Source organism: Camarhynchus parvulus, chromosome 15 (genome assembly GCF_901933205.1).
Source record: "Camarhynchus parvulus chromosome 15, STF_HiC, whole genome shotgun sequence".
Lineage (NCBI taxonomy): Eukaryota > Metazoa > Chordata > Aves > Passeriformes > Thraupidae > Camarhynchus > Camarhynchus parvulus.
The window spans coordinates 3,246,707-3,268,622 of record NC_044585.1 but is presented as its reverse complement, the minus strand read 5'-3'; the positions used below and the strand labels follow the sequence as shown (position 1 = coordinate 3,268,622).

The 21,916-nt window shown below is 43.0% G+C and overlaps 1 protein-coding gene across 5 annotated transcripts; it reads right to left on the bottom strand.

Annotated features, from left to right (window-relative positions):
* Window positions 1-832: 832 nt before the first annotated feature.
* EIF4ENIF1 (eukaryotic translation initiation factor 4E nuclear import factor 1) lies at window positions 833-21,829 on the bottom strand. 5 transcript variants are annotated; one of them, XM_030959034.1, is made up of 19 exons: window positions 21,698-21,829; window positions 21,120-21,246; window positions 17,450-17,523; window positions 16,552-16,679; window positions 15,720-16,000; window positions 14,949-15,150; window positions 13,682-13,857; window positions 12,039-12,174; window positions 11,522-11,701; window positions 9,436-9,665; window positions 8,084-8,155; window positions 7,552-7,735; window positions 7,015-7,094; window positions 6,512-6,651; window positions 6,253-6,337; window positions 5,078-5,210; window positions 3,633-3,977; window positions 3,257-3,421; window positions 833-2,697 (listed from the first exon to the last, which is right to left on the bottom strand). In XM_030959034.1, exons 2-19 carry the CDS (start codon window positions 21,216-21,218, stop codon window positions 2,471-2,473), a joined length of 2,937 nt encoding a protein of 978 aa, XP_030814894.1. In that variant the 5' UTR covers window positions 21,219-21,246; window positions 21,698-21,829; the 3' UTR covers window positions 833-2,470. The 5 variants fall into 5 exon arrangements, with proteins under 5 accessions (XP_030814894.1, XP_030814896.1, XP_030814898.1 ...); XM_030959036.1 differs by having other exon boundaries at window positions 3,633-3,914; XM_030959038.1 differs by having other exon boundaries at window positions 3,633-3,695.
* Between the last annotated feature and the right edge of the window lie 87 nt (window positions 21,830-21,916).

Here is a 21,916-nt window from a genome sequence, read left to right as displayed (position 1 = left end):
GAGCAGTTGCTTTTTCAGTTGTTTAGACTAGTGGCAGTGAGCTAGCTGCCTGTGTATCACTGAAGGCTTGTAAGTTTTCTTAAAAGAATTAATTTCCTGCCTAGATAAAGAACTAAGGTGCCCAAGAGAAGCACATTGCTCTTAGCGTGGTTCTGTTGCTTAATAAAGATAAAGACAGAAGCTTTTAGCTTAAATCAAGCGTGCTTATCAAAGCCTCTAGCATTTGCCCTCCTACAAAAAGGAAGTAGGGGTGTTTAATTATAGGAGTGTTTATTTAGATGCATAAAAAACACTCCCCCTCACGTTGTTACACATTAAAGAAGACCAAGTGATTAGAGACACCCACTCAAGCACTAAATCCTTGGAACAGTGGCTGCTCCTCAGCCTGGTAAGGAAACATCCAAGCCTTGATTCTATTCCCAGCATTTCCACCTGTATTTTTTCTCAATCCCTGCAGAAGTGAGCTGAACTGCTGCTTGGGTTATGAGCCTGAGTGGAAGGGGCAGATGATGAGGCTGTTGCTCAGATTGGGTTTCACTGCTGTTTCCTCACATTCACACTTTTTTTAGAGCTGGTGAGTTTTACAACTTCTAATACACTGAGCCTCATTCCTCACATTTAGCTGTGACACTTAAATGCAGCAATTCCATCCTGGGTCATCAGTGAGGCCAGGCAGCCTTGTCAAAGCAGACTGGTCCTCCCCACCCCTGGACTAACTGAAGTTTTCTGCATCTCAACTCAAAGCCTGGTTCCATCTTACCCACAGGAACAGTGCTAAAAATTAATCAATATTCTGACATAATTTAGTACAAGAGCAATTGATACAGAGAGCTGGTAGAATCAACTTTATTTACAGAATGTTACTGGGAAAGTGTCAAGTTAAAAAAGTATGAAAACAATCTTACAAGGACAAGCTGGTGATTGCATGTTTTACAGGGATTGTTTTGGGAACAACCACTAGAAGAATGGGTGACCTCCAACAGCTTCCACGTTGGAGATTGCAGCTTGCTATTTCCATACAACACTGTCTCTGCTGGACTGAAACAAACCCACCACAGCACACTGGCAAGGGTTATAAAATACAGACAAGTGATTTTTTTTTCCTGCTGCTGGTTTTGCTTTCAGTGAGACCTAAGAAAGAGCAAGTCTGTGAGAGTTCTGGTTTTACTTTCACCTCTTAAAAGAGCACAATGGCCTAAGCTAGGTAGGACATGACAGCAGTACTAGACTCAACACAAGTGAGGGAGTGAAGTGAGGAACCATGCACAAGGATGGAAGAGAACATTTAACTGTTCAGGGAAGTGAAACAGGCTTAAAAGGAACATAGTATTTTAAAACCAAATATACACAGTAAGATCACAAAACTACCCCATCCTCCCCCTTTCAAGCCACAGAACAAGACTCCAAAGGCAAATTTCACAGTAATGGCATCACCAGATGCACACTAGATTGAGGACAGTTCTTGGGACTCCCTTCTATGAACAGCACTGAAGGCAGTACAGAATATCCACAGCTATGACTGAGGAGTTGAAGGGTGAGGATTCCAAGGCTCCATTTTGATGACCTTTAGTAACTGGCTTGAAAGATTAAAACAAGGAAAATACTGCAGCTAAATAAGGACCAGCACCAGCCCTCTTGAAAGAGCAACAACCAGTAGGTACCTACAGACTGAAGATCTGGCTTTAACACGACTGCACCAGGTCCCATCCTCAAGGCTTTCAAAGACTAAACAATTCTCTCATTTGGTGGCGAGAGTCACAGGGAATCAGACCTTTGTTACATAGACAGCAAGATGTGGGCTTTTACTTTGACACTTTAGCTACACTGAGTGCACAGTACATGACAGAAAAATGTGAGAGGGAGACCTAGAGGAGATGAGCAGCAAGAAAAGGCAAAGCAACTTCATCCTGTTCACTCACACTTAGGATATGCAACTTTAATCTTAAAGAAAGTCCCACACGTACAATGGAGAAAGGTCCAAACCATAGGCACAACTAAAGCTCAACTGTTATCAGCTACTCTTATGTACAGCTGTATAGATTCAAAAAGGCTATTCTAGGTGTGTATGTACAAAAGATTGTTTATACACAAGTCTGTACAGAAGGGTCTATACATGTAGTTTTCTGCAGAAGGAATCCATAGCTGCTACCTCTACACTAGAGAATATCAGCACTTCATTCACATATCTTACAAAAACAAACAAAAAAAAAATAGACACTTCCAGGATTAAACTGGCTTTGTCGTGCATCTAAATTTCTTCAGGCTTCACTATCCAAGCCATAATGGATCCTTTAGTCTTGATGCAGACATGAGACCAGGACAGGTGCCATGTGCTTTAGTCTCTCAAAAGGAAATTCTGCACAGGAGTGCTAAAAATAAAAGCCCCAAAAAACCAAACAGAGGTGAAGTCCTGACTATGGACATTCTCATCCAGTCTAAAGAATCGCAAGTGTTCCACCCAGTGGTCACTTCACTGCCGGAATTCCAGTTCATCCACACTGATGACTTTGGATGGCATGGATGGAAGAGGCTGCTGCAAGACATCTGAACCAAACCATTTTGCAAGGCCAATGGGAGAGCCACTCCTCTGGCTGGGGCGATGGTCGAGCTGTGTGTGCCCGTGAGATAATCCAGTCCGAGGCAGCACATTTTGAGGGGTTGTTTGTGCACCAGCAGGTGATCCCTGTGCTCCAGAGCCTGTGAAATGTAAAGCTATTAGAGGTGCAGTAATACCCAACACAGATTTGCCCTCGAGCTATCACCTGATAAGGCATGTGAGCTGAATGTGGCTTTTATTCACTCTATGAGCCCCAGGAAGTCCAGGTACCACGTGTTTATTTTCATTAGTACTCCCATAAATGGCCTGACACTGCCAGTTCCGGACACAGACGGGTTTGAAGGGAAGACCAGGATCAAATAGCATTTCCCTGGAGAAGGTGGGTGGCCCGTGGCCCAAGAAGGCTGAAAGCCTGCACACATGCTGCAAGAGTCAGATCTGTCAGTAGCAACACACGTTCTGAAACCAAACACTTCACTTGGACTTTGTTCTGGCATAACAGCTTGTATCGGCCCAAACCACCTGAGACCCACACAAGGTTAGTGATCACAAATAACTAAATTAAAGTAACTTCATGAATAACTAAATTAAAGTAGCTTCCTGCTAGCACAGTGCACTCAACACTGCAGAAAGAGTGCCTTCTAGAACACACTCTAGAGCCTTCTAGAACTCACATTCCTGCTGTCTGTTCTAGCCTACCTGATCGTTGTAGCTGCTGTTGCATCATGGCGAGCTGCAAAGGTGTCCCCGAGCGTGGATTTAGGATGTGATGGCTTGCTGTTGGTAGTGGATAAAAAGGCTGACCAAGCATGGGAGCAGATATTCCCTGCAAGTGAGACAGGTCCACTCCAGGAGGAAGCATACCTGTGGAACATGAGCAAGAAAACTTCTTACCTGATAAGCATAAGGAACTTCATGCAGAACAAAACATATGCATTTAGATGGGTTGGAATTTATTGTCTGATTTTAAAGGTAAGTTCTGATTTAATAAAGACTACAAGTAGTATCAGTTTGTGCTGCTCCTAACACAGTCTTAAAGAGAACATGCATGAACAGGGAAAAAAGTATGGATTACCTGCTTGCAGCAGAGGAAGATGTTGTGGATGGACCCCCTGTGCCATCATTCTCTGGACCAATCCTGGGTGCAGTTGATGAGCAGGTCGTACAAGTGGTACATGGGGAACAAGGGGCACTTGATGAACAGGACGAAGGAAAGGGCCTCCTGGTACTGGGGAGGCCATTGTAGGAGTCTTCCTACCAGCTGATTTGGGCCTGTAGTCTTGCTCTTTGGTGCAACGATTTGCTTGGGTAAGAGGTGTGGAACATGCAGAGCGTTGCAGTGCAGGTAGTTTGGTACCTAAGGTGGGCAAAGTTCCTTGATCTGCATTCTCCACAGAACTAGACAGTAGGTTATCTGTAGCTAGAATTGAATACAGCTATTACAGTCCACAGCTAGAGATTGCACCTAATGAAAATTAAAACTTAATGATTGGATTTTATAGGTTCCAGAACTAGCTGAACTGTAGTCATATAATTTAATAGTAAGCATCTTTTTTCTGGATGCTTCTGGCCAAATTATTTCAAAAAGAGTAATGAGAGGGAATATGTTCCACAGGAATCCCTGTACAGGAAACTTAAATTAGTTTAGGATCAGAAGATGTAACTCCACTTCTAATTCTTATTTTTCCTTCTTAGGGATTTTGAATTGGCAGCATGGATGAGTCAGTGCCAAAGGTGACAGGAGGTACAAGAGATCCACCCCAGACAAGATTACAATTTGGAGCTGTGCCAGAAGTCTGGCCAAAGGTGGTTTTTCAGTTTAGCTGTGTTTGGGGGTTAACAGCAGCCTTCTACATCTGACATCTGCTTAGCAAGATTTGGAACACTAAAGCACCTCCAGAAGCAACTTCCACAGACCATCCAGATGAGTTAGACAAGGCCTGAAATACCCTGGCATCAAGTACTACAGTGGAGATATTTCAGATGGACTGCTACCATGAACTACAAGCTGCCTCTGCAGCTACCAGTGCTGAAGCACAATGCCACAGCCACTGGCCACGTCAGTCTGACTGGGTCAGGCAACTGGTGTTGAGCATTTCCTTTTAACAGCCTCTTACATCAGGCTGGGTGACAAAATGCTTCCCTGATCTGCTACACTTAACTGCTTCACTGGTCTCAGCTTTGACTGCTCAGTTGTCTCAAGACAACTAAGTTTTCAATTACTGGTGTAGAGAGCTATGGAAGCATTATTGTCACTGTGCTTGTTCATCAAGAAAAGTTGCAAACAATTATGGTACAGCCCTCTTAGTGTTGCTCAGAAATTGATAGGAAATAGAGATTAAGCCCCAGCACTACTGAAGAGTACACCCTCCATAGCTCTGGCCCCTCCTCCCATAGGCTCTCTCCTCATCTCCACAGCTCAGGAATGTCTAAAGGTAGCCTGGGTGTATTATGTGCTGAGACAATTTGAGTCTATTCCAAATCCCTTTTGTCTGTGGTATTTTAAAGCCATTACAATACCTTCATTTGGTCTCTGATTTTCATCTTTAACATCACTGATTTTCATTTTCCCAGAAACTGGATCCTCTTTGCTTTTCTCTTTGCTCTCATACATCTTGCGAATCACCGAGGTAGGTGTGAAGGAAGGAGACAGCTGCAGAGAACACAGAGAAACTCACCTCACCAGTGCTCATTATCCAGGCCACAATATCTCAGCAGTGGGAGGACACCAATTCTAGCACATCCTTTCCATTTAAAGCCCTTTTGAATCAGCTGCTGTGTACCCATGATTTTACTTCACCTCATTTCATAGCTTTATTCTATAGATTAAGCATTTCTCTTTATCTTTTTTGCAAGTCCAATATCAAAATCTGCAGCTGTTCTCAGTTAAATGTACCTTAACAGGCTTGAAACAAAATAGCTGAGCTGTAGTGTAAGTTACAGCTGTTTCCTCTTTGCTATTGGTTCAGAAGAGCAACTCCATAGGAATTCCTATAGAGCTGCTTCATCTGCATTAGCCCAGGGCTGATGTTCTGCAAAGAATTATTGCCTCATTTGGGTTCCCCCCATTCAGAGTTCCATAGCACCTGTGGAAGTCACTCATTTGGAATATAAACCTGTATTACTTGTTTCATTTGGCAGGTGATGGAGCTGCAAGTACTTGACTGATTAATTGGAGAATTTAGATGAAAACTGCATTCTACACAGTACTGAAGGCAGAGAGGCAACAGCTTGGCTTTGAGATTTCACTAATTTCCAAAGTGACCCTGAAGCTCCTAGGCACTATTTCAACCCACAGACACTTAGGTCAAACAATTCACACCCAAACACCAGTGCTTTCTAAAGCATCTCATGGCTTTCAGCACTGGTCTTCTTAAAATTTAAGCACCAAAATATGATGGCTTGGTTTTTCATAATCCCCTTCATTTGGCTTCACAACATGAGGTCAAGGTAACATTAATGGTATTTCTTAATGGTTTTAGGTAAGACAGTGGTCAGAAAAGGCTCTTTTCCAAGGTGAAGACATTCAGTTAAACATGAAGGAAAACTCACTCCTGTATCACATGGCCACAGATAAAACATGAATGTGATTAACTCAATGGCCTCCCCTTCTCCCATCAATTACCACTGCTGTACTCTGGTAACTGCAGACACTTGGACAGTTCTCCTACAACCACTGAACATCAGGTACTGACCATGCTTGTAATGGATGCTGCAGGGGCTGGAGAAGATGCATTCCCTCTGTGTCCTGGTGCAGGGGATTTGGTCATTCTCTGCTGCCTGTGAAGGGACAGGGAGTCAGAAGCAGCTCTGCTCTTGGCACAGAATCAGAGGCAGCACTGCCAAGAACCAATGCAATCCTCAGTGACTAGTGCTAATATCTAGTGAAAGACAATACTCACATTAAAAATCAGTTAACAGCATACCCCTTACATTTTGCAGTCAGGTGCTCACCTGTTTCTGTAGCCATCTCTGCTTTTGTCCATTTGTGGTTTACCAAAGCCATGCTGGTAGAAATTTGCTGCATGTATGGCCAAGTCATGTGGGAGTGCCAGTCCCTCTAATGCAGCTTGCTGGATCTCCAGGGGACTCATCTGAGGTACAGATGGATAAAAAAACACAAGTCAAAGCCTGTATTTGGCTGGGTTTTTTTAAGATATTGAAGACTGATTGCTATAGTTACTAACATCCTCACCAACATCTGCCCACCAACAGTATGTTTCATTAACAGGCAACAGAAATTTCAAAAAACTTTGTACTTCAGGTACTCTAAGATGGGCCAAACTGCAATGAGGTTTGGAGACTGTACCAAATTAGACTTTGTACCCTCACAATCAGAGTAAACTTAACAAAGCACAAACATCTGGGTGCAACAGCTAAGTGTTTCCACAAGTTAGCTCTAGACCACAGAAGATAAAGAGATGTAAATACAATAAACAAAAAGCATGTCATCTAACCTGTGCAGCAACTGGGCTCATGGGCTTCCTTACACCTGGAAATGGATCACCAAGCAACTGCTGAGAACCTTGTCCAAAACCTAAAGAATATAAAACAGTTGTATTTAAAAGTATTAACAGTTTCTTTCAATACATAGAATACATATCCCAAAGTAAAATAATGCTACATGAATTAAGGATTCCGTGTGAAGACTCTCAGCTCACCCCTTAAATCTACACAGAGCTCCATCTCTTCCTTGTCACAGAGCTGGAGAGCTACAAAAGAGGCTCCTGGTAGTGTTTTGTAGTACAAATGGCCAAGTACTTCTTGGAAGTTATTTTTACACTGTAGCTGAGCACATTATTCCTCATCAGAACTCACTGTGAGGTCTGGGTGATGAATTTAACATCAGAGACGAGTAAGTGAAAAGGCATTTAGCACTCAAAAGGCAGACACTGCCCCAGTTGCCCACCAAACGCCAGGAAGTTTTTATAGTTCTGCAAAGCAGTCTTAAAAAACCCTCAAGTAATAAAAGCCCCCTTTGCAAGCAGTCTCACCGATGGGTGAAGATATTCTGTGGCGCAGGTAATCTGCAGAAGCAGCTCGTGCAGGGAACACAGGAGGGATGGGGGGAGAGGGGGCTCTCTGTGCCAGCAGGGAGGCTGCAGGCTCCAAACCACCCATCAGCCCACTCAGGACATTCGATGAAGCTGGTCTGGTAATGGGTGGACCAAGAAGCTCCTAAGAATAATTAAAGAAAGAACATCAAAATATGACAAATTTACACAAACGAGCTAATTTTACTACACCACAGCCTGCCCTATTTATAGCAACTTAGAGACAAGGGGGACTTGTGCAACCAGATACACCAATCCTGGTTTGCAAGCAATCAGGCACTCAGCAAGCTTTTCATTTTCAAGCTGTAATTACAGGAAGTAACATGACAAGATAAATTTTTAGGTAAACCCTGGCTCTTTCTTTATACTATCGTGCGACTGTTGATCCCGTAAGGCCTTAAATGCCTTATTTTCAAATAATTTTTGTTTTCCCATATGCATTTAAGTACTTCCCTCCCCACAGTAAGAATACCTGCAGGATATTCTTTGACAGAGGCTGGCCTGACATCTCTGGAGGTGACATTAAGTGGCTTTCAAGGCTCTGCTAAGAAAACGAAAACATTGTAAATTAGACATAGATACAACCAAGCTCATTAAGAGACTATTTACATTTGTTTCAGTGACAGAAATAATTTCATCTGTTGTGCTGAACAGTAGTTTATGCAACAGCCAAATAAAATTTCAGCAAAGTTAAGGGCTGAGCTGGCTCACAGATTTCCCCTAAGAAAAATGACTGTACTAGATTGCATACAGGTGTTTCACTGTGCCTCGTTCAAGTTTGGAACAAATATATGAACTTATGTAATTTTGTAAACCAGAGATGGACTATTGAGCCATTGGTTAACTGAAAATATGTTAAAACTAAGAAGTGTTTGTACATTAAAGAAATTATTTAAGATATTTTTCTGTGCATCAAAATTGCACATTAATGTAAAGAGACACCCAGAAGCAAAAGTATTAAGTCTGAGATCAATCTGCAAATTCTTCACAGGGCAAATTCACAATCTTCACTATCTTTTAGTGAAGTGGGATGAGTCTAAAAGTCCTTGGGCATAGTTTGGCAGGAAAACCACATGCTTTAGACCTACTTGGTTGTTAGAAGTATCTTCTGGTGCCAGAAATATTTACTGACAGCTTCTGGGTCAAGCATACTGCTTAGGCAGTTAGTGGCAGGATGAAATTTCATCCTACAATTCCTTGCAGTTTAAACCTTACTATCATCTGTTGTTTAATATTAATCTTCCAGCTAACAAGTATTCACTTCAGTTTCATCTTAGTACAAGTGTGGTGGTGTTTGCAGGGGTCTTAGGATGAGGGAAGAGATGAGGATCTGGCTCCATGTTTCAGAAGGCCTGATTTATTACTTTATGATGTATATTATATTAAAACTATACTAAAAGAATAGAAGAAAGGATTTCATCAGAAGGCTAGCTAAGAATAGAAAACGAAGGAATGATAACAAAGGGTTGTGTCTTGGACAGAGAGTCTGAGCCAGCTGACTGTGATTGGCCATTAATTAGAAACAGCCACATGAGATCAATCACAGATCCACCTGTTACATTCCACAGCAGCTGATAATCGTTGTTTACATTTTGTTCCTGAGGCCTCTTGGCTTCTCAGGAGAAAAAAATCCTAAGGAAAGGATTTTTCATAAAATGTGTCTGTGACATCCAAGTGCTGTTAAAAGTCAAGGGCAAAATAAGAGATTGTTCGCTGCCATACCTCTACTAAACAAAGGTCACTAAAAACATCTGGTCAGCATTCAGGTGAGGGTTGGCTGTTACTCCCTGTACAGAGGTCACCAGAGGCACTGGCTGCACTTACATTGACTTTGGGCTGGGAAGGCAGAGTCCCGCTTGCCTTCATGCTGCTGACCAGTTTGTTAAACGCTGTCATGTCCCCATCCTTCTTCATCTGCCTGGAGCCACTGACGTTCAGGGCTTCTTCCATTTGCTCAGCCATAAAGGGAGTGGCAATTTTCCCCTCCTGATCCACTTTCAGACCTTTTAGCCCAGCTTCAACTTCCTCCACTGAGAGTACAACTCCTGAATGCGCTGAGAAATACAGGAGAAATACTGGTAAACCACAGTTCTGTTCTCAAGTGAGCTAATAATGCTTGTGCAGGTGTTGAATAGAAGTTGTTTGAAAATTAGGAACAGCCAAAAACTTATTTTTGGATACTGATGCTAACTGTCAAACCATGACTGATCTGGGTTTAGCCATTGTAATATATCCAAATTCAGAGAACTGACATGCACAATTACTGCCACATAAGACTCCACAAGAACCTGTTTAGGCTTCAGCTACTAAAATCTCACTCTTTCATTTATCCTGCAAGAAATGTTGTTACTACATTTTACAACTTTGCCTGCATTTAACAGAGAATATTCATGTGACAATTGAGTTGGTTTCTTTTCTCAATTAGGAAAGTTTCATTTATCTTATACTCCAGGAGACCAGATGGTTTTACAGCCACAGTGCAAGCCATGCCAAATTTCTGAAGCTATCATAAGCAGAAAGAATACATACCTGGAAAATCTAGACACTTTGGAGACTCAGTTACACACTTAAGCTCAGTGTGTATGAAGTCTGAAGTAGATTTTTTGCTCAGAAATTAAAGCCTCTTATAGAAAGATTTCACTGGCATAACCAGCACAAGGTACAGTGCTCTTAGCAGTACTTTTTTTCTGTACATGCACATATCTACACATATATAAACACCTACTGGTGCCTGACATCAAGGCTAAACATGCTTTATGGACCAGCTGACACACATCACAAGACATGACACCTTAAAAGAAAAGGTAGAAGAGACAGAAGCATGCCATGGGTTGCAGATATTGGACCAAAGAAATAAGATTTACTGGAAATTTGGGCAAGGAGGTGGAGAAAAGAAACAATGATGCAGACATGCAGCACAGAACACGAGTAAACATGATGTTGGTGGAGAGAAATTGATCTGAAAACTCCACAACACTTGAAGAGCTGTACAGCATTTTGTGGGAATGCAGAGCCCCACATCAGGTACTTTTGAGTAAATGGAAGCTTCCCCACAGATTTTTGTTCCTTCATCCTTTGGTTTGTGAGGATCAAAGTTGAAAAGTTTTAATAGGAAAGTCAGACTAAGCAGAACAGAAATAGAACTACAAGTCTTTTTAAAGTGAAATTAAGGAAGCTCTCCACATGTTAGCCAACACTCCCTACTCCCAGACTGGATGCTTAAGAATATTTGCAGTGCTTAGATGCTTTCCTTCCTAGCTGCCTCACACTAATCACTTTTCTGCAGTCCAGTTTACATGGCAATACATGCTGCTTGCCAAAGAGAAACCAATTTGGAATTAGACCTCAAGATTTCACAGAACACATGCACTTTGTACACTCCATGCATGGTATGGGCCCAGACATGCAAATCCCTATGCTGGAGGCACCCTTGAAAAAACAAAACAAAAAAAACCCCATTCTCAAGGCACTGTACAACTTCTTAGATACTGACACTTAATGAATCAATGTGATCCATCACAGACACTGTCAAGGATGACTGACACTGCCAGTTTTTGGTAAAGCCAGAGTTTAAATGCCACAGTTTCAGAGCTGACATTACCAGTATGAAAAACCTGCAAATGCCACACACAAAGCTGGAAACTCAGATCAAGACTTGCATCATCTTATAATTGTTTCTGGCCACTAAAGCAGTCTGATAAAGTGATGTCATCCTGTGATTAGGATGAAAAGAGTAGTGATGATATTGACACAATTGAGAGCTGCTGAATACTGAGTTTTCAGTGCTGTAAGTAAATTCTGTAACACTGCCTACTCCTGGATTTGGGCAGGTGAGGTTTCCAGAACACCAAGCCTCTTGCTGGGGGATACTGCATCACAAGAACTCGACAATAGCTGAAGAGGCACTTACTGCTCTCTCTAAGCTTTTCCTTGTTGGCTGAAAGACTTGAGAGAAGAGGTTTTAAGTCCACTTTGGCTTTCTGTAGCATTTCTAGGATGTCCACTTTGTTTTCAGAGTGGTCTTCCAATGGAATGGGAGCAAAGTAGTTTCCAGAGTTCTGGCCAGGGGAGAGAATGGCTTGCTCTAGACCTGAAACAGCAAAACCAGGAGCACTGCGACATCAGTTTACCAACCCAATGGCTCAAGATGAACATACACTGGCAACCAACTTCAGCATGTCACTGCAAAGTTATGCCTCACACCCCTTGCCCAAGATCAGCTGGAAAGCCATCAGGAAGCACTGACAAGAACATTTATTAAAAAAGAACTTACAGTTGCTTACTCTAAGAGCTTCCAAAAGAATGCCAAGTGCTTAAACTGTGGGAGAATTCACTGTCCTAAAGCCTTATCTGCCATCTTCTTATTGAATGCGTAAGAAAGAATGTGGAAGGAGGCTCCCTGACCCTGCCTTGTCCTGCAGCCTTACCTGCCAGCCTCTCCAGCTCCTCATGAGGGGTAGATCTCAAGCTGCTTGACCGACTTCCAGAACGACTGGGATTAGAAAACCACCTGCTGAACCTGCTGGCAGACACTGAGCCTTCCCCCAGCACATCCTCTATCATCTAAGGGAGGGAAAAAAGGAAAAATCTTAACATAAGCAAGATCAGCAACATTTCTGAGAAGCTTTACTGTGCAAGCAAGATTCTTCTGCTACAGACAACTAGATGCTGCTCCCAGAGTTTCAAAGCTTTGATGTGCTTTTTTCCTGCAGACAGTTAACATAACCCAGCATACATCCCTAACTGACACCAAATATTTACTCACAGTAAAACTGTAACTGAAAAAGCACAGTCAGAGCTTTACCCAAAGGCCATTAACTACACAATTTTAAAGTGGAAGTGACAAAAGAACCCCAAGTATTTAAAAACCAGTGCATTATAAAATATAACTCAAACTAAAGCTTCTCCTATCCTGCAAGACAGTACCCAGTTAAAGCCTGGCTCAATAGGCACAGATGCAGTTTCAGGCACCATGATTTCTTTTAGACAAAAGGAAGAGCAGCTTCTTCCTCTCAGAGAAATTGGTTTTTTTCTGAAACAAGGTGCACTCAACACTATTTACAACAGAGAAAAAAATAGTATTGCTCCATTTGGTTTTGATTGTTTGACTCTAACATATTGTACAAGAAATGTATAAACCTATGACAACACTTGCCACAGACATATCACCAGTACAAAGAAACTCACATTTATGACAAGTTATAACATCTACCCATCTGCTTCATCAGCAGTTTCTTTTCACTTGGGAAATCCCTGCTTTTAAAAGGAGTCACTCCTTGCACATATGGTGAAATCAGATTATCAAGCCTAAAGAAACCACTTACAACTGCCATAGGGAGAATGAACACTCCTCCATGTATCTGTCAAATCACTGGCACCATATAATGACTCTTTTCTAATGCAAGCAGCTTGTCCACATTAAAGATTAGGTCAGAAGTCCATTTGTTTTTAAACCTCAACATTTCTAAACCATGTCAGGTCTGTTTGTTTGCTGTCAGAACCCAGTTTTTGACTTTTGACTGAATTGGTAGGCTGTGTTTATCCAACACAGGAGTAATACCTCTAAAAAATTAATTAACCTCTTAAAGGTTTAAGTAATAAAGATTCAAACCCTTTCAGACAAACATCCTTTCAGGCACTAGTGTCTCCAGGCTCACTGCCTGCCAGAAGTCTGCACAGGAGATCTGCTTGCTGTATTTTCCAGACTTAGATAGAAAAGGCTGTTTCAGCTAAGGTTAAATTTGTGCAGTGAATCTTCTCTGAACATATCTTTAATAATTCTAAAGATCCATTCAGAAATGTCAATTTTGAGCCTTCAAGTAATGCCCAAAAGAAAGGAAAAATGGTCAGCTAGTCTGCCTCAAACACTTACTCTGGAGATGGAGCCAGTGCCAGGGATAACACCTTGGCAGAAACATCCTAACACTCCAAAGCTAAATCTCTGCAAATTCATCTTACACTTACACACTTCATAAAGGAACTTCCACAAAGCAAGAAGTTTTAGCTTTCACAGAACGCAGCAAAAATGCTTCTCATGAATACACCCAGTCTTAAACACCAGAAAACTCACTGAAGCCAGGCCAGGAACACTTTTATCCAAGTTAAAGAACTCATTGAAGTCAAACTCTCCTGGAGCTGGTTCTTGTAAAACAGCTTCTCTAGGAACTTCTTGATCTGCTGGAGTTTCATTGGCAAGGACAGCTTGCACTTCATCCTCTTCTGCCACTCCACCATTGCATTCTATGCCTTAAAAAGAAAACCAAGTGGCTGCTGAATCACTGAACTTGACTATTTCCTGTGGGAACAGTGCCTGACAGCCAATGCACTTGCCCAGGGATCAGAAGCACGGGCCCAAAAAAACCCAGCCCCCAACTGATACCTCATCAGTTACACCCCACTGGCTCCTGCTACAACTCCTAGCACATAGCTTCTAGTCTGGTAAGCTTTTTTCTAGCACAGAAAAGTAAGAATTGCCATTGGACTGGGCACAAACAACTGCATCCTGATCAGCCTGGGCTGTTATGCCACACCAAGCACACACAGCTGTTGCAGAAAATCAACAGCTGCTTCTGTTTTTCCATCAAGAATCTTTTGGCAGTTCCTGCCTTCTTGACATGGGTTCTTAACAGTCAACATATGACAAATACTGCTTCTCCTTCACCAGGAGCAAGGCACTTCTCACTTTAAAGACTTCTCAGCAAGCTTACACAGGGCACTGCAAGAAAGTTGTGACATGGCTACAAACTCCTGTGCTTGGAACTGCACTACAGACCAGTTATGCTGCCCACCTGCAGAATTTCTAGCATTAAAAAGTCATCTCTCTTGCCATACTGCAACTTTTTTTCTAATCATCCAATGACTGCACACAAATTCAAGTTTCTAATTCAGTTTAAAGCTACGTTACTGGAAGATGTATGCACAGATCAGCGTTCCTAATGTTAGTATTACCATAAGGAAAAAAACTATTTCAAGTACCTCAGAGCATCAGCTTAATTTAAACAGAGCCTTTAGCACCCAGCAGGATATAGAAATGAAGAAGATCTTTAGAATAACCTATCAACTTCTGATATCATTCAGCATCAATACAAGGGTTTTTCCCAGCCTCTCCATCCTGCCTCTCTTTGGAAAAAAAAAAGTAATTTATCACCTAATTGATTTTTCAGATTACAAATACCATTATAGGCTTTACATCTTGTGCTTCAGGATGACCAAAAGCTGTGCAAAGCTTAAGATAAAGGTTTTCATCTACACTTGTCTGGATGTCTAACAGTCACCTGCACACCCAGCAATGTGCCCCACTAGCAGACAAGCACAGCTCCCCTGAGATTTGTCCTTACCTTCTTTCAGCGAGGCTGTGCGTCGCCTCGTACGTTTTCTGCCTTTGTGATCTTCCTCCAGAATTTTATCATCAAAGCCTGTCAGCTCAATGGTTTCAGACTGACTCGTAGGCCCAGCAGAGAACCACTCAGGTTCCTCTTCAGTGTAGGAATCATTCCTTCTTCGCTCCCCAAAGACACGTTTGCTGTCACCAAATTCCCTCTGAAGGCAGATATTAAAAACATTAGCCTTAATAAAATACTGCTACCTAAGATCTTCCCCAGCTTCCATCTTTCACATCAGTTCTGGGTATTTTTACATGTGTATGCAACCTCCCTGTATGCTCTGTAAGCTTTTAAATTTAAAGCTTCACAGCTGAATTTCTGTTTCATTACACCAAAAGCTATTGATCTGCAAGTGCTTCCATAAACTCAGTTTTGCAGCCTGAGAGTTAGCAGTTCCTTTTTTTTCCAAAAAGCATTAAAAAAAGCCTGAAAGCATGGAAAGCTCTCATTTGCTGAGGCTATGCTTGCTGACAACTGCCAGGTCAAGAACTACAAATGAACTATTAGACTTTTGAACCTCTTGCTAGTAAAAGTCAGCCACGGGCAGGGTTTGTCTGATAAACAGCATTACATACATCCCTGTGAGCTCTCTGAAGGAATGTAAGTTTTGAAACACCAAGTGCTCACCCTTAAAGGATCTGCTTGCACAGAACACTTAGCTGCTGCATGCAGCTCACCCAGGTGCCCAGATCCCCGATTTAACAGTGAGGAAAAGAAGGAACCAACCCTGAAGCGTTTATCCTTGTAGTCTCTGTCACGATCGCGGTCTCTGGCGTCCCTGGAGTCCCCGCCCCTATGGTCCTTGTCGAAGTTCCTGGAGGAGATGATCCTGCCGCTGCCGATCCTGCGGCCGCCGATCATGCGGACGCCGTCGCTGTCCTTCTCCAGGGGGCTCCCGGCCCGACGGGAGCTGACAGACGCTGTCACATGGCAGCCACCCCCAAAGCTCCGCCTCTGGGGACTCAGCACTACATCCAAGTCATCTTCTTTCACTCGCTCTCTTGGATCTGCACGTCAAAGATCACACAAAAAGCATTAAATTTAAAGTATTAAAGACAAGTGAGTTGTGTGTATAGCACCACTCTGCTCCACAGCCTTGCTGCTATCCCAGGGTTTTTAAAGGAAAATGCTCATGATTTATTTTTGTGAAGCTGATCACAGCTGAGACCACAGAAAACGCAAACAAAAAATTTACAGCTGGGTATTGAGGAACTACTGTGGTCTCCTAGAAGTACCTGCTTTCCCACTACAGACCTTCTCAGTGCTCAGCTTTGAGTTGCAGGGAAATTGTCCCAGCACTTGCATTTTACATATGTGTTCACTATTAATGGCAAGAATAGGAGAATAGAACTGACTGTTGCACAGGTTTGTTCTTAGGTAACAGCCACCAGAAACCCCACTATAATCTAGTTGGAACAACCAAGACTTCTTTGACACATTTCCTGTGCAGCCAAGCAATTTTCAGAGACTTTGTTTGGTCTCCTTTGTGTTATCCAAACAGAAAGGTTTTGCCAACAGCCCAGGTTCAGTTTTGAGCAATGTGCTCAAACACACTCACCTACTATTCTACGCATAAGAGAAGTCCGATCTGAATCCAAATCTTTTTTAAAGCTTTCCACTGGTGAAGTTCTCCCTGAAGTTGGATATAAAGATGCATGCCACTTCTCTGGATCCCAGACACCATCACTAGGAAAATAAAATTGCAGGATTGTTTGCTACCTTGTAGTCTAATAAATAGTGCTGCTGCTGGAAACCTAGAATTCACTGGTTAGCAACCAGTACAACTGAATTATCCTTCATACCCAACTTTTAATCTGCTGTACTATGGTTTCTTACTTCCCACATAGTATTTGGATTTCTTCTGTAGCAGCAATACCCAGTATCAGATTTTAAAACACTAGTTATTGTTGAAGCCTGCCTGGTACACTGCAAAACAGTTCAAGCAGATCATACAGTGCTGCTCTTAAGCCTTTGGGTAATTTTCCTCAATGTCATGCTTCCACAATAAATTCATCTGAATAGTAAAGAAACTGCTGCTTAATAAACTTACAAACACCAGCCAAGAACACTCACCTACATTTTTTAGTGAGGTACAGTGATAACATGGGAGAGTAATCCACTAAGCAAGGCAGCTTGTTACAGCCTGACCCAGTCTGTGCTACACACCTGTCCATGTTCTTGGTACTTTTTCCTGCAAGTCTGTAAGACTTGTGTTGTGTGAAGTTACGAGATCCAGCAGAAAATAATCTCTGTCCAAAGAACAAAATCCCTGGCCAAAGCATTGAGCCCTTCCTAGCAGATTAGTACTTCTGAAAACTGGACTCGTAGCAGTCTGAACTTTGTAGCACATATACCTCCCATCAACATGAAAGCACTTCTTAGATAATTTTCTTTTTGCAATTTAAACTTTTGCTTTGAAAGAAATGTATATAGCCTTTGTATAATCAAGAAAATACCTGTCATATTTTTCAGAAAGACAAGAAGGTCTTTTTTTAGAGTAGGGACGCTCTTTAATATCCAGCAGCTCCTCCTAGAAAAAAAAATTAAAAAAATCAAGACATGAGTTTTGATTCACACCAGACAAGATTTAAGTGACTCAAACCATCTATTCCAGACTGCCTGTCTAATTTAGCGTTTTAATTTGACAGCCCAGGTTTCCCAATATGTTGTTTCCTATCCTGTGAAATACAGCACTGAAAGTTTATATTTCAGTTGTTCTACCAGTGGCCACGGACCAAACACTTATACAAAGCACTAAGCCTTACTAGGCCAGGCTCAGTTTCTCGTGAACACTCCAAGGCTGCTCACACCATAAATGTTTATGTATTCACTTCCCTGGACACTTCAGCTTAAAAGCAACACAGGCATCATGGACACCAGAGCTGGTGAGCTCTTAAGAAGGAATCAAAATTGCTGTGGTTAATGCTATACAAGGATCAGCAGATAAAAAAAGCATTAGCACAATTTCAGGTACTGGTGTGGAACTGGGAATTCTAGACAAGCTTCCCATTTCTGACCATCACCAACTCCAAGATATTATATGTTATACAATTACCCATTCCACCCAACACCAAATCAATGCTGAATAACTTACTTTTCCACTTTCTACCAGCTTTGAACAGCCCTTAGCTTATCACTGCACACTCTGAGCAGTCACTCAACTGGCAACCAGTACAGTCTCACTGCAGTGTGCTACATCCAGAAAGCATTATTAATGGTGTGACCATCAGTGCTTTAAATCAACATTAACTCTGCTGCACATTTCTAGTTACACTCATTCTCCCAAGATCTCCTTTCTTCAACCTGCCTCACTCCCAACTGTACTGAAATATTCAGAACTGTGCAGGGATCAATGAGCAGCTGGAAGGATAAAGAAATCCTAACAGCAGACACCATACATCAGCCAAACTGAAAGAAATCCCTTTACCCTTTTCCCCCAAAAATACAACATCCTTCAGAACTCTTACATCATTTTCCCCACATTATTAAAATCAGTTCATTAACTATGTGAGTTTGACACTTGCTCCAGATGGCAATTTGGTAGCTGGATAAAACTTTAACATCCCCCCACCCCAGGCATCACCCTATATCAGACCTCAGCAAAAAGAGTGCCATTAAAGGGAGCCTGGCCTCTGTCACAGACACTTCTTTCATGAAAAATCCTCTCTTAGGATTTTCCTGCTGAAGCTGAGAAGTTCAGCAACCAGACATAAACAATAGGTTATCTGCTGCTGTAGAATGTAACAGGTCTGCCTGGATTGGCCCAGTTTAGATGTTTAGAGTTGATGGCCAATCCAGGACTGAGCTTTCTTAGAGACAGTCCAGGAGAGCGAGGTTTGTTATTCATTCTTTTACTTTCTATTCTTAGGTAGCTAGCAGCTTCTAGAAACTCTGCTTTCTTTTTCTTTTTAGTATAGTTATAATAGATGTATATATCATAACATAATAAATCCAGCCTTCTGAAATACAGAGTCAGATCTACGTCTCTTCCTTCACCCTGAAAACCTTGTGACCACCGTCAACAGGCCTCCCTGCCCACAGCTTCCCAAAATAAACCTCAATCTGTGAGGAACATCAGTGCTGTAACACTATCAGAGTCTGATGCAGACACTACAGTATTAACAGCCCTGTCCATCACCAGAGACTGGGAATGGGTTGTTCTGCTGGCCACGAGAGGGAGTCCACAGGCTCTCATTCACATCCTATCACAATTCTTCCACTCAAGTGAGGAAAATTTGAATTGTTTCTTGCCTTTCACTCACTAGCTGTGCACCCTTGGGGGAACAGCTTCTCAAGAACCAGAAAAGACACAGCTTAAAATGTGGAGCACTCCTCCTACAGAGGAGATAAATGCTGGCACTTCCACCTGTGGGGTTTTATGTTTAACTCGCATACATTCTAAGCAGACTGGGGGGAAAAGTGTGCTTAGCTGTTATCATACAGTTTTAAGCAGACAGCTTAGAACTACTCAGAATGAGTCAGATGTTTTCATAGTGGTAGTAAATGAATATAAACCATTAAAGGAAATCACTCCTCTTTCTATCAGCAGCACATACCCCAAAACAGTGTTCCCTCAATCCCTAATTAGTAGGAGACTGGAACACATGAAAATGCCCGACAATGTTGATTACCTCACCACCTTAAAATATTTGAGCTGTAACATGTAGAGAAACCATATGATGCAAAGTATTTTAACACAGACTGATTTCTGGTATTTCTTGATTTAAGTTCCTTGGAAACCAATTGATAAACAAGACTAGGCACCTTCTGGCACTAGTTCTGCAACTTTATCCTGGTCAGAAACCATAGGTACTGAATTAACAAAACTGAAGCTACAAAGGCATTGCTTTCAGTCAACAGCCACCACCAGCATGGGCTGAACATTGCCCTAAAATGCAGAGCAGAAATTGAAGCTGAATTCAGCTACTGCGCAAGAGGACTTAGGCAAGACTGAAAGAGAACAGAGACCACTTTTTCAGCAGGAGAGCTTTAAAAACAGCTCCTCTCTTTTACTTAGCAGTTAACTGACTAACTAGGTCTGAATAACATCCTCAAAAGTTAAGGGCACATCTTTTCTCAGAAGTTAGAGAGATTTAGAAAGCTGTACTATTCCCAAGAAGTTTTGCCAATTCTGAAGTACGTGGTTTATTGTTGATGTCTACTTAAAATAAGCTAGAGCTCTACTATCTCAACAGAACATAGCCACAATGATAACTTCTTTTTCCTTTAAAAAACAACCTGCTAAAAAGCCAACAGTTCTGAATTCCTCAAGAAAGATAACACAGTCAGCAACAATATACTATCTCTAGTGTTCCACACTTAGGCCATTTGCTGCGAAGTATCTTAACAGCTTTTCACCAAGCAATGACCACCTGTTCCCACAGCTTGCAGCCATGGGAAAATCAACCACCATTACAGACACTTCCCAAAGGCATTTTTCAGCAGTGGTACCAAAACCCCAAACAAAATTTGAATCCCAAACCGTACAGCATATCAAGCTCACTCAGTATTGGAACAATATTTTTTAATTGCAAGCTATTTGGCTCTTCTTCTTCCTCTCGTACATATATTTAGGCATCACAGTTAAACAAAAGCACCTGTGTTAACGTTAGAACACTAAGCATTGATCAGAGTCACAATTGTTTAGGCTTCCAGCAATCAAACATGAGCAATTCTAAGGTTACAAAAGGCACCCAGTAAACCTATGAGAGGTCCTGATAAGATCTAGTGTGCTACACCTTCCTAGGAAATGGCATCTACTGCAAGAAAACATTTTTGGTCAACTTCTCAAAAGAACACTGTTGAAAACAGAACTATGAAGTGCTTGAGAAAGCTGGTAGAACAACATACTTCAGTCTCTACAATAATCTCTCAGCACATGCTGTGGGGTGCTCAGATATTAAAATAAGGTAGTAGGAATCAAAAGCATATCGAGGACAAGATTGCACAACTGCATCACATTTAACAAGCTGCTCATTTGATACCACTTTGTAAATCCTAATCCAGGCAAAGGCTTTTCAGCTCTCTCCTCACTGTTTCCCTCTCACAGGAGCCTTCACCTCCCACTCTACTCCTGTGACCGAGACTTCCACGCACAACTCAGAGACGAAAGGAGAATGATCTAACCTTTGTGTAACGATGTGGGTATTTAGTTGCAATTCTGTTCAGCTCCAAGAAAGCATCGCCATTTTCAGTTTCTGTTGCTGCACCTCCTCTTTTATCCATGGTTACTTCAAAGCCTTTGACCGCGGAGCTAATTAAAACAAAACCAACCCGTCAGATTTCAAGACGTACCTTTCTAGAGGGTGCATTTTCTCTCCAGCCCGAGTCAGTTTAGCACTAGGGCACAGCAAAGTAAAGCCGCGCTCCCCAGCAGCCCATGTCCCCTCCCAACCCTGCCCCTTCCCCCGGCCCAGCCGGGCGGCTCTGCCTGAAGGGTCCGAGCCGTCCCGGCAGCGCGGCCGGCCCTACCCGCGCTCGGGCGGCTCCGGCTCTCGCAGTATCGGTCTGCGGGCACGGCCGGGCCGCGCGGCCGCCGGGACCCACACCCCACACAGCCCGCGGGGCCCTGAGGGGCCGGGCGCCGCTCGCCCCGCGCCCGGGGGCAGCGCGGCCCAGGCGCCGTCCCGAGGCGCCGGAACTGGGGAAGAGAACGGCGGCAGCGGGGCAGGTGACTCAGCGGATCCCCGCCCGGCCGTACTCACCGGCGGGTGTCCCGCGCCGCTCCGCTCAAGGCCTCACCGCCGCCCGCGGCGTTTCCTGCCCCGGCCGCCGGCCCCACTTCTCCCCCGCCCGCCCCCACTGAGGGGCCGCACGCGCCCCGGGCCGGCGCTGCCGCCGCCGCCACCGCCGCCCCCCAGCCCTGGCCGCCCCGCGCAGCCCCGCGCGCCGCCGCCGCTCCCGCTCCCGCTCCGCCCGGCGCC

What these genes read in the sequence shown, in the direction of transcription:
- EIF4ENIF1 (XM_030959034.1), bottom strand. Translation starts at nt 21,218, where the DNA reads ATGGATAAAAGAGGAGGTGCAGCAACAGAAACTGAAAATGGCGATGCT. An exon ending in GTGTTCCTGGCCTGGCTTCA is followed by an intron (nt 12,175 to 13,681) that starts GTGAGTTTTCTG and finishes TCCCTCCCTTAG; the next exon opens with ATGATAGAGGATGTGCTGGG. An exon ending in TGAGCCCAGTTGCTGCACAG is followed by an intron (nt 6,652 to 7,014) that starts GTTAGATGACAT and finishes TCTGTACCTCAG; the next exon opens with ATGAGTCCCCTGGAGATCCA.